The 12,980-nt window shown below is 35.7% G+C and overlaps 1 protein-coding gene across 1 annotated transcript; it reads left to right on the forward strand.

The window, feature by feature from the left end:
- The first annotated feature begins 7,750 nt into the window (after positions 1-7,750).
- LOC116032573 (probable receptor-like protein kinase At5g18500) lies at positions 7,751-12,805 on the forward strand. The gene is made up of 8 exons (XM_031275206.1): positions 7,751-8,363; positions 8,829-9,519; positions 9,623-9,727; positions 10,291-10,413; positions 10,487-10,657; positions 10,816-10,945; positions 11,750-11,962; positions 12,312-12,805. The coding sequence occupies exons 2-8, from the start codon at positions 8,849-8,851 to the stop codon at positions 12,429-12,431; spliced, it is 1,533 nt and encodes a 510-aa protein (XP_031131066.1). The 5' UTR covers positions 7,751-8,363; positions 8,829-8,848; the 3' UTR covers positions 12,432-12,805.
- The last annotated feature ends 175 nt before the right edge of the window (positions 12,806-12,980 follow it).

The following is a 12,980-nucleotide window of genomic DNA, read 5'->3' on the forward strand; positions in this document are numbered from 1 at the left end:
TTCCGCCAAATTTTGGCAGAAGTCATTTTCTTAAAAAATAGCATTGTTTTTCTTTGAGTCGGAAAATAATTGGCGGAACTAGGGTGGCTCGAGCTCGAGCTCGCTAAGGATGGTTCGGCTCGAGTTCGAGCTCGAGCTCGATCGGACTCAAGAATTGATGCCCAAGCTCGCCAATTATCGAGCTGCTCGAGATGCTCGATTGTTCGAGCTTGAGTTCAGACTCGTACTGAAGTTCTAGTTCGATTTTGAGCTCGAAATTTAACCTGTTTGATTTTAAATTCATGTTTCAATTAAAAATAAACTATAATATTATATGTATATATATAATATGTATTAAAAATAAACTATAATATTATATGTGTGGCTCTCCCATATGGAAGGTCATGAGTTCGAGCTTCAGTGGAGGCGATACTGACTCTTTGTGCTCTAATGGGTTGAGAAAGTATGTTTGAACATATACTACAATCTAATAGAGTTAGTTGTATATATATATATATATATATATATATATATATATATATATATATATATATATATATATATATATATATATATATATATATATATATATATATATATATATATATATCTCTCGCGAGCGACTCGACGAGCCTAAGACATTAGAACTCGAGCTCGGCGCGATTATTAAATGAGCCGCTCGAGCTTGGCTCGAGCTCGAATTTGACCGAGTTTGAGCCGAGCGAGCCGCTCGGCTCATTTACACCCCTACTTTGGAGGAAAAATCACTTTCAAAACTTGCTTTTAAGCATGAAAAACGTGTCTCTTTTTTTTTTTTTTGGAGAGCAGAAAACGTGTCTTTTGTGCATTGTTAAAATATTAATTATGCTGCCTTAGCTTTAAGTGGTTTACAATCGCTCTCAAGTCTCAAATTACAACTGGTAGCGTTTCATTTTCTGTTCGTGCTAGCAAAAAAGACCAACCAACCTCTAGGTGTTCAATTCTCTCTCTCACACAGTCTCTGGTTTTCTTTTAATAAATATTTTGCGTGCTAATAATTATGGAATGAAAAAAAAAAGTTTTCTTATTCAAATCATTATCAAATATTTATTTCTTGGCATAACATATGTATAAGCCTTAAAAAAGCTTTTTTATTTTATTTTCATTGACTACTTGTGAATTATTCAATCCCACCATAAATTAATAAAAGAGCAAATTGCCATTTTGGTCCACTGACTATAGGGGTCCTATTAATTGCAGTCCACGACTTTCAAAACTGTTAATTGCATACCATGACTATTCAATTTTTATCAATTTTGGTCACTCCGGCCAAATGTCACCGGAAAGTCCTAAACCCTAAATTAATGAAGGTATTTTAGTAATTTCACGCATCTTTCTTCTTCTCCGGCGAGCTACCACTTTTCTTCGGCGAGCAACTTGGTTGACCATGTTTTGGAGCTACTTGGGTTGGTCCATTCATACACCCCTTCACACCTTCCCACCGGCAAACACTCCCCACATTCTTCTCCGACCAACCAACCATAACCCCGACGGGTCAATCCTAAATTTCAACGCCAAAAGAGCGTCGCCATTTCTGGACCTCACCGCCAGAAAATCAAGAAACACCACAAAACTCACCAACAACAAAGCTAATGAGCCGAATCTCCAGATCTAAGAAGAATAAGCGTGAGGCTAGCAGGTGACGATGACGATGGAGATGGAGCTCTGTCCCCCATTCCTATCCTCATTGGGGCCAAACCTAGTGTAGAAGAACTTGATTAATCCGATGACGATGAGCATTTCGGAGAATCCGAAGATGAGGAATTGGGGAGCGATCCAGAAGATGGAGAGAATATCGCCGGATTTCACGGCGGCCGTCAACGCTATTCTCTGTTTCCACTCATCTTCTCTCCTCAACTACGCCTATGCTGCTAGTCTCAATCTACACTTGTACAAAAGGGGAGATATATATATATATATATATATATATATATATATATATATATATATATATATATATATATATATATATATATATATAGAGAGAGAGAGAGAGAGAATTGAAGGGAGTTGGTGGGTAAGAGAATGGCGAGTGGAGGAGGCTGGATATGGTGATTCGGCGGGGCAGAAGATAGATTATGTTTTCAAGGTTGTGCTGATCAGAGACTTGGCGGTGATGAAGTCTCAGATACTGGCTCGGTTTGCCCGGAACGAGTTCAGTTTGGATTCAAAGGCTACCATACTATATATGCTCATCCAACACAAGTCCGTCAAAGCTCAGATCTAGGACACCGCTGGCAAAGAACGGTATTATATTATCGGCCAAGAACGCGATAATAACCTGAATAATGACAGTCGGAAAAATTCGCACATCGCCGGAGAAGAAGAAAGATGCGTGAAATGACTAAAATACCCTCATTAATTTAGGGTTTAGGACTTTCCGACGATATTTGGCCGACTATTTGGCCGGAGTGACCAAAATTGATAAAAATTGAATAGTCATGGTATGCAATTAACAGTTTTGAAAGTCGTGGACTGCAATTAAAAGAACCCCTATAGTTAGTGGACCAAAATGACAATTTGCTCTTAATAAAAAGTCTATAGTTAGTTACATTTTTTATCCCATGACTATTAGGGTTAATTTTAATCCACAATTTCAAAAATTAACAATTTAATACCCTAATTATGCAATTTTTAACATATTTGGTCCATCAGACCAAATTGTAGGCCAATTGTTAATCGGAATCTTTTAATTTGTTTAATTCAGGGGCAAATCGGTCATTCTAGGTTATTCCTTCTTCTTCGAGTAATAAATTCAATATCATCATATAAAAGCTATTAAATTTGCTATTATTCATGATCTTCTTCATTAATATTCCCCAAATCATCTTCTTCATCTATGACAACAATCTCTCCGTCAATGCCAAGAAGCAAGAAAAAAAAGAAAATTAAGCATGGAGATGAAGAGAGATGGTGAGCCGACGGAGAGAACAAGGAAAATGGTGAAGAAAAGAGATATAAAGGAAAAACAAAGAAGAAGAACGAAGAAGGAGGAAGAACTTGGGGAAGATGGTAAAGAAAAGAGATATAAAGGAGAAACGAAGAAAAACTTGAAATAACATATTTGCTCCTGAATTAAAGATTTATTATAGTCAGATGGATGACCAAATGAAATTAACAAGACCCTACTCTATTAGATTGTAATATCTGTTTAAGGCTCGAACCCTGGCCTCCAATTTGAGAAATCACTTCATACCACTAAATCAAAGGTGATTGGTAGTCTATATTTTATTTTATTTTTTGAAAGCCACCACTTGGGTGAATAGATTAAATCAACTCAGAAATAGAGTTCGGGGGATAGAGTGCCAAAACAAAAAATCAAGCTGCGAGAAGGCCAACGTAGCAAGAACGTGAGCCCCTCTATTTGCAGTTCTAGGAATATAATTAACTGAACAATTAGTAAAGGTAGACATAATAGCCCTAGCGGCGTCAACGGAGTAACGAACATAAGGAAATAGACTAGTACTATCTGTAGTCAACAAACTCTTGAGCGTGGAACAATCAGTGTGGATGCGCACGGACTCTAGGCCCCGGTCTTTTAGCTATGAGAGAGCTTCCTTGCAGGCCAACGATTCCAATAGAGTAAGTATTCCTATTTTACATACTGTTGGCTATGTTGTTTCGTCGCAATCTGTATCTGAATTAAAGTTAGGTTTATGCCGCAAAAACTTCATGAAATCATAAAATCATGAAAAATTTCTGTGTTAATTATGTATTTCTTTAGCTCTCATATGAGGATCTGTTCTAAACATTTCAGGTGGTGTGTGGTCTTTTGAATCAATAAAGTTTAATTTGCTTCATCAAATTCTTCATTTTATTGTTAGGGAAAAATTAAATATGTAGACCGCCCAAAAGTAAGGTGATTTATTGACACTTCTATGTTCTTGATGCATTGATTTCACTAAGAAATGGTAAAAATTGGTGAACTAGAAGGTGATGTTTAATTGATCAAATTAACTGTAAGCGAAATTTAAACCAGTGCTTAAAGAACTTTTGGCAACTTATCTATGGTTGGAATTCTTACACTGTGCACCTAAATTTCACGAAGGATATGATAACTTCTTGTTTTTTTTTTTTTTTTTTTTTTCTCAATCTGTTGGATTTCCCCCTTTTTTGAACGTTTTGATAAATGACAGAGTTATTTTTAAAAATGAATATATTTGCTAAAGCATCTGATCTTATACCTTACCGTCTAATTAATTTTGTTATATTAAACAAAAAGAAGCATGAAATCCCTAAGTTGATTCCCTTACACTAATATTTAATTATTTATAAAATTGAACCCGTTATTTTGTAGTCATTGATCATCCTAGATGGATGAATCAAAATAGTCCACACTTATAACGGATATATATATATATATATATATATATATATATACCAGAATAATTTGTTTAACTTTTTATATCTTATAAGTTTTATTTGAGAGTCAAATTGTTCATACAGGATGATACAAACTTAAAACAAAATTGTATCTAATATATTTCTCAAGTATTATGATTCTTGATTCTCACATCCCCTCCACCAGCCTTTTCTAACAGACCCTAATTGACCATCATTTATTTATTTATTTTGACATTATATTATATCATGATTAAAATTATGGTGCAGCGCACTAAATTTCAATGGTAGAGCGCACGTTGAATGCAGCTAAGCCTACTACTAATAGCATATGATGGAACCACAGGCATACCCTGAAAAGAATAATGAAGAATTGAAGACTTTACACCAGATATTAAATTCAAAATACATTAATAATAAAGCTTAATTATTTAAAACAAACTCAAAATTAGAAATTTATGTACTTAGCAGAAATAAAGCTCAAATACAGCAACAATCAAAGATTAAAGAAAAATAATTTTATAATACCATATATATATCGAGGTTTCGATGTACTTTGTACGTGATAAAGTTATACTTTTATCATTTTATATCACTAAAAAATCACAATATATAATTGTATCAAACATGTACCTATGGAAACTTTCATTAAATTAATAAGTGGTCTATCGGCCCTCAATTTGATTATCAATTATCAATTCATTCAAAATAATACATTGACTATGTCAAATTTACTAAATTTAGTAATCTATTTTACTAAATCGAGGATTGCATTGAATAAATTTCACATAACATTTTGAATAAATTGATAATTGATGAACAAATTAAAAATTATGATATAATCAAAGAATTATTTTTTGTATAATATCTAAATTTAAATAAAGGAACAATAACTAAATAATAAACTTCTAATATTTTTGAACAAAAATATAAATGGATCAAATAAGAACTTGCATTTTAATTATTAAAAAAAAAAACCACAAGTAAACCTTTCTCTCACGGGTTACAATGTTATTGGTGGAATTTTTAGCCTAAAATGATACTGTAAGTAGCTATTTTGTGGTACAAATATATGTAAAATTTACTCTCGATTTGGATCGGGTCAAATGAATTCGCACTCTGATCTACGTAGTGAAATAAAGAAATTGATATATTATACTCTCAAAATGGATAATAGGTGAATAAAAATTGATTCTCAAATTAGTAGGCGATAAGTCAAAACTTAAATAATTTGTAAGCACTAATGAGAAGTGCTTTTGTAGCACATGGAAAGTGCTAATTAAGATTAGCACTGTAAAGTGGTATTTGAAAGCACTATTCATGCTATATGTAGCACTTCAAAAATGTGCAAATCAGGCAAAATTGAGAAAGGTTAAGATTAAGCTTAAGTAGCTATATGGAAGGTTACGAATAGTTGGAAAATTAAAGCACTTTTCGGTGCTTGCAGTGCAAATTGCACTATTGGTATATATATTAGTTTTGTAAATCGACTTATTCACCCAAACAGTTATTACTTAAATTCATCCGCTTATTATGGTATAATAAGGCTATCCTTATTCCTGTAAGTATATATCACTTTCAAAAGTGTGTCCAACATTCACATCATCAAATTTAAAATTACTTCACATTTTTACAATTCTCTCACTTTAAAAAACGGTCCACCTTCACAACACAATTATAAATTCATACGTTTTTCAATAAATAAATACATATAATACCAATAAAATATTTAAAAAGCAGCTTTTGCTGCCGTAAAAATAGTGGGTTGAAAGCTTGTTAATTAGAAAGCTTTCAACCCATCGTGAGTCGTGACAATAAAAAAATTTAAAAGAAATATTTTGTATTGCCACCTCACATAGTGAGTAGTAAATTTTTTGGGTTGAGGTTAGTCTAATAGGTAAGCAAAAACTCGTCACGTTGTTAAATTTGGAATTGATTTCTAGTAAAAAAAAAGGATAATTGAGTTTTTTTTTAAAAAAAAATAAATAAATTGATGGGCTAATAATCGCTCTATGTCTCTCTCTTAATAATTTGAGTGCTTATTTAGTTATTTAACATGAAATAAATGGGGATAACGGTCAAATAGACCATTCAATTTTACACAAAAGTGTAATTAGACTCCTGAATTTTTTGAAAAGTATAATTAAGCTCATGAACATTTATTTTTGTGCATTGAAGCCCCAAAATCGATTAATGACTTGCAATAGCATGTCACTAAAGTTTTGACAATACTTTGACAGCTCCAATGGCACTCCGGCGACAATTGCTAGTTGCCTGTGAAGAGAGCGACCAAACTAGTCGCCTTCTTCATCCGAGAAGGCGACCAATGGTCACTTTCTTCAAGGAGGCAACCGGTGAGTCGCCTTTTCTGCCAGAGAGGATGACCAGTGGTTGACTTTTCTATCGAAGAAGGTGACTTGCTAGTCGCAAAGAAAGCTAGCGATTGTTTTCATCAGTCACCTATCCCTGATTTTTTTATTCGGTTATTAACGACGGCGGTCAATGACGACTTGCATACTGATAACCCGTTGGTTATCGATAATTTAGATTTATTTGACTAATTTTACTAAATTAAAGTGTTTAATTGTATTTTAAAAAAATTTAAAGATCTAATTACAATTATGTGTCAAGTTAGATGACTTATTTTATCATTTTCCCAATGAAAGGGAAAATGTGATGAAATGAAAAGACATAAACATTAGGGTTATTGAAAAATGAAAATAGCATTTAATTCTCAAAAAAAAAAAAAAAAAAACTACGTAGCATTTCCGTTTGGGTCCACACTGGAATTATCAACTCAGCCAGGATGTCACCCACCCAGAGTAAACTTGCTGACATGCCTATCTCTCCCATTGCTTCCTAAATTTCCTTTCTTTTTTATTTTAATATATATTTTTACCTTTTTTTTTTCCCTAAAGAAGTACGGAGTAAAAGATCAGATTTTACGGAGTATTAGAAAGCAAACTTTTAGCTGTGATGTAAACATTCATCATAATTATACATTAGAAAAGTCACCTCAGAAATTGTGGAAAAATTGAAGGGGAGAAAAGGAGATAAAAATGACATGATTTCCTTTTCAAGACTATAACATGGTATGGTAAAGTAAAATAAAAATTTATATTGCGCAGATACGTACAAGACATACACATCAATACATCAGCAATACTTGAAGTAAATTGCATGTTAAAGATCCTCCTCAGAGCACAGCCATCTTTCTTGCCCTGATGTTGTTTGATTGCCCTTTTTGAGTTTTTTTCAATGCACAGTTACAGAAAGATGTAATTTTTTTTAAGGAAAAAAATGTCTAGAAACTAGAAAGTTGGAACTTTTTTGTTTTTTCAAATAAATATGTTGTTAGCTTGGAGGCAATTAAATTTTTCTGATAATGGGTCATCTTCAGATGAAACTAAAAAGTGCCAAGTGCCAACTAAGAGGGTTGCCTTGCACCTCTTGACCATTTCCTGTCTTCCATAACTTCCCTTATACTGTTTCTGAAAACCTATTTTTTTTTTCTTCATCACCTACCACTGATAACTCCACCTTTCCTTACCTTCTAGTAGCATTTCTTGAAACATTTCATGTTGTATAAGCCACTTGATATCATTAGCATTTTGCAATTTTATGCATCTTTACTCCTCCCTGCAAGAACAGCAGCCCCTTTGTTGTTGGGTCAGCTGTCATTAAGGTGAAGAAAGGGGGGGCAGGTGGTGGTGGTGTCAGAACCACTTTTTATGCACCTCTGCCCAGGCGTTGTGTCAAATCGATCAATGCTGTAAAAACCCACTTTGGGAATTTGATCAAGACTTGATTTTTACTACTTGGTGTTTCTGTGAGACAAGATTATTTCATTTATTTGGGTGGTTTGGACATTGGGCTTTGTTAGTTTTGCTTGGTTTGAGATCTGTGATTGAATTGGGATTCCCTTCATTGTCTGAGGAAGGGATATGGTGGTGGAGTTTCAGAGATCTGAGGTTTAAAGATTGCACATTGAGTCTTTCTGGAAGGTATATATGCAAATTTAAGATGTGCAGTTTTCTTAGGTGAATTCAGGCATTTTCTGTGTTTGACCATGATTCTTTGCTTCTTGTTTTCACTTTCTTCAGGAGCTAGGTGAAAACTATTGTTTAGATTTGTGGGATTGGAAATGGCTGTAATAATGGATCTTGTTTAGATTTGCTCATGATTGCAGTCATTCATTGTTGCTAGTGCTGTTTTTGAGTTTTCTAGGTGTCATTATATCTTGATTATCATCTTATTTTCTGTAAACCCAAATTAGTTGGATGAGAAGAGAATTAGTATAGTAGTGTTTGATCTTTGGTTTGGTGTTATGCAACCTTATATTTAAGGAATTTGGAAAAAAGATTGTAGCTCTATTCCATATTTGACCAAATAGAACCACCAATTCAATTAGGTGTATACTTCAGTGTGTTTCCTTAAATTTTATAATTTTCCTTGCACTAATTTTATAGGTCTTTTGACATCCAAGAAGATGGGTTCTAATCTGAATGAGGGTATGTCCAAAGAAACTGCTGTTTTTGGGCTCAAGGTGTGGGAGCTGATTGGGATTATTGTTGTCTTTTTGATAGTATTCATCCTCTTATCAGTAACTTTTTATCTCACGTTGCGGAAGAAATCAAGGCGGGCCAAAGAAAGCCTCCCCCTTTGTCAAATTCCGAAAGTTTCAAAGGAAATTAAGGAGGTTCAGGTGGATCAAGTGTCCAAGAATGAATTTGCTACTCGAGATGGGAGTTTTCCGACCATTCAAGATAAATCCACTGAGAAAGAATCTGATGGGGGTTTGGTGAGTCACGGGACATGGAAAACAAAGAATGGCGATAATAATGGTCAATCGGATTCATTTCATCTTGTTGACAAAGACTATTGCGGGCCACATTCACGAGAAGAAGGGAGTTCAGCCAAATTTGCAGTTCATCACAAATCTTACTCCTTACATCCAATAGTTGCTCCATCTCCTCTAACTGGCCTGCCCGAGGTTTCTCACTTGGGTTGGGGTCACTGGTTTACTTTAAGAGATCTTGAACTTGCAACCAACCGCTTTTCGAAGGAGAACATTCTCGGGGAGGGTGGATATTCTGTTGTTTATCGTGGCCAATTGATCAATGGGGCTGAAGTAGCTATCAAGAAGCTCCTCAACAACCTGTGAGTTAATATATCAATTCATTCGAATAAATGGCATTAATCTTATTGATCTGTCTATTCTTGCATTTGCATATATATGAGCGTAGATATTCTTTGCCTACAGAGGCCAGGCAGAGAAAGAATTTACAGTGGAAGTCGAAGCCATTGGCCATGTGCGACACAAACACTTAGTTCGCCTTTTGGGATACTGCATTGAAGGAACTCATAGGTATTGCTTTATTCCCCATACTTGGTTTGGAAATTAGCTCGTGACTATTTATTCTGTGGTTAATTCAACATACAAACAAGAAAACTGAGTAAAGTTTTAATTTTGTAAAATCTCAATTTAATTTTTGTTTTTTATCTGCACTTACATCCTTATTGGATTACTGATTTGCATAGTTGTAGGGGCTATCTTCCCCCAAAAGGTTGAATTCCCAACCCCAAAGGCCCCCACACCCCGACCCGACAGAGTATTTGGGAGGACGTAAATCACGGTAACTCAGTGGCTCAGTAGACAGGGTCATGCCGATACGCACAAGGGATCTGCCCATTGGGCATAATCCTCACACTGCTGCTATTGAGTTTCAAACATTAGTCTCTTCCCCTAAATACTATCTACTGAACCAGTGAGCTAAGCCCGTGCGGGCAGTTGTAGGGGCTATCTTTGTCATTATTGTTGAGCATATTTAAAACTTTATTGCTCTGAAAATAGAGCTAAGGTAAGCCGTAAGCATGTGCAGGAGCCACTTGATTCAGCCACATTAATATTTAAGAACTCATTTCCTTCAGGATTCTGGTCTATGAGTATGTAAACAATGGAAACTTAGAGCAATGGCTTCATGGAGCTATGCAGCAACACGGATATCTTACATGGGAAGCAAGGATGAAGGTTCTCCTTGGCACAGCTAAGGCGTAAGTTCATCTAACTACTTTCTATTTTCAAACTCGAAGGTTTAAACTTATATGAAGCATTAATTTATTGCAGTCTTGCCTACTTGCACGAGAACATTGAGCCAAAGGTGGTTCATCGGGACATCAAATCGAGCAATATTCTAATAGACGACGAGTTCAACGCTAAGGTCTCGGACTTTGGTCTTGCTAAGCTGTTGGGTGCTGGGAAAAGCCACATCTCGACAAGAGTCATGGGTACCTTTGGGTTAGTTTTCCTTCTCATCCTTTCTACTATCAACTCTCGATTGAGTGTTTTTTACTTGTATGTCTTATATGTTTGTCTTGTCCCGGAAATTATAGAGTTCAGTTATGTGCCTTTTGTTAAGGCGCAACATATAACATATTCTGTAAAATACTATACAGATATGTGGCTCCTGAATATGCAAATACTGGGCTCTTGAATGAAAAGAGTGACGTTTACAGCTTTGGAGTTGTTCTGTTAGAAGCTATTACTGGAAGAGACCCAGTGGACTACGGCCGTCCTCCTCAAGAGGTATCTAATTACGCCTTTCTGACTATTGTGTACAAAAAAAAGTATTTTACTCATGGTTATCATCAAAATTCAAAAGGCAAAACTCTTATATTAAATGGCTTTGAATTATATATGCGTTCTAATGATGTGAACATTATGACGATTTGATTTTACTCCCTGATCCACCAACTTAGTTTTGCTACCATAGTATCATGCTATTATCCTCATCTTTGTATCAGTAGCATTCTTCAAAAACGGGTAAAGTGGAAATGTGGACAACTTTTTTCGTATGGAGGGAGTGTAAGGGTGTGGGTTGGATTATATTCAACACGAACATGATTAGTCTCGGTGGGGTCCTAGTGTGCCCTGACTCTAACAAAAAATATAACAGTTGAGCTTCGTGAATATTTTAGTGGACCAAACAAGCGGGCTTGGGATTGGACCCTCCGCCACCAATACCACGAGACTGAACAGGCTTTGATATCATGTTATAATCCAATTTGGGCCAAGGTCACTTGACTGGGTTATAATGCACATGGGCCAAACCACTTTAAAATATTTAATCCAATGAATTAACTAGTTTAACCCATGATCTTCTAAATTCATATGTTCTCTCTTATATTTTCAATATGGACTCTTAACAAGGTTCTTAGTCCCTTTTGGTGCCACATTGTGAATGAGCTCTAGTGAATGATGGCATAGCATACTGAGGCCAAGAAGCCATAAGAAAAGAAGGAAGAGTTCAAAAATAGAATGGTGCTTTAATAAATGTTTTAATATTCTGGCCTTTCTATTACTCAAACGTAGAGATTCTAATGACACCAGGTGAATCTCGTTGATTGGCTGAAAATGATGGTTGGAAGCAGGCGCTCCGAGGAAGTTGTGGACCCAAATATTGGTTCAAGGCCCTCAACACGGGCTCTTAAGCGAGCCCTTTTGACTGCTTTGAGATGTGTTGATCCAGATTCTGACAAGAGACCCAAGATGAGCCAAGTCGTTCGTATGCTTGAATCAGAAGAATATCCTATACCAAGAGAGGTGCGTTCCTAATTATTTAACACAAGTTTCCCTTGTATCACCCCTATGCTACGTGTGCATTCAATGTGCTATATCTTTATTACATTAAAGTAAAAAACATTTACACTTATGATTGTTGGAATAGAAGTTCTTATTGGTTTATGTTGGGCGGAGGTCGGTGAAGGGTCAAGTCCAGCAATTGGTGGCTAGGGGATTGTTGGGCGGAGGCCGATGAAGGCCAAGTCCAGCATCCTGCCTCTCGAAAATGTGAGAGTAAAAGGAAATAAAGTTACGATTTTGCTATTAGTTATAGCTTTTGGCGTCGTGTTAAGCGCTTGATCGTAACAGTTTATCCCCTACAACATTGTAGGACCGAAGGCAGCGAAAAGTCCAGGCAGGTGCAGCCGAGAGTGAATCCCAGCGAGAGAACTACGAGACTGACAAGAGCGACAACCCGGATTCAACATCGGACAGCAAAAGGAATCTTTAAAGCGTGACAAAAGATCGACGTCCACTCGCATTGAAGCATTATATTTTGAGATCACGATCGCCAACCAAGTTCCATTCTGAATGTTTGATCTGCCAGCCTAAAGCTGGGGGCTGGATGGGAGGACATTGGTTGAAACCATAAAAAATAGATAGGGAGGGTTTTCATATATTCTTCCATTTTCGAAAATTCTTGATTGTATGCAAAAGATAGATAGGAAAATGAATGGTGTATGAAAGTGGTGGCCTTGTGATATTTTCAGGAGGGTTGTGTACAGAAAATACTTGCTTTATTAGGTACTCATTATTGTTTTGTTTGTTTGAGTTGTCTCTCATTTCTTCACTAGTATAAAGATAATTTTGTGTGTGTTTTATGGATAGATACTACATTGTCACACACGGGCGTTTGACAATTGTCATGTTAGGTAATTGGTTGGTCCACCACTTTAAGCGTTTTGACATGGTCAAAAAGCTAAAAAGAAATTGTTTAGTAACTAACATGTTGAAGCACCGTTTTTGCTCCAAATTGAAATCCCAAATGCTCCTAAAAGCG

The sequence above is a fragment of the Ipomoea triloba genome, chromosome 10, assembly GCF_003576645.1.
Source record: "Ipomoea triloba cultivar NCNSP0323 chromosome 10, ASM357664v1".
In the NCBI taxonomy this organism is placed as follows: Eukaryota; Viridiplantae; Streptophyta; class Magnoliopsida; order Solanales; family Convolvulaceae; genus Ipomoea; species Ipomoea triloba.

Excerpts from the sequence above, each read along its gene's own strand:
- LOC116032573 (XM_031275206.1), top strand. The coding sequence starts at position 8,849 with ATGGGTTCTAATCTGAATGAGGGTATGTCCAAAGAAACTGCTGTTTTT. Across the intron at positions 9,728-10,290 it reads TGCATTGAAGGAACTCATAG|GATTCTGGTCTATGAGTATG; the intron begins GTATTGCTTTAT and ends CATTTCCTTCAG. Across the intron at positions 11,963-12,311 it reads AATATCCTATACCAAGAGAG|GACCGAAGGCAGCGAAAAGT; the intron begins GTGCGTTCCTAA and ends ACAACATTGTAG.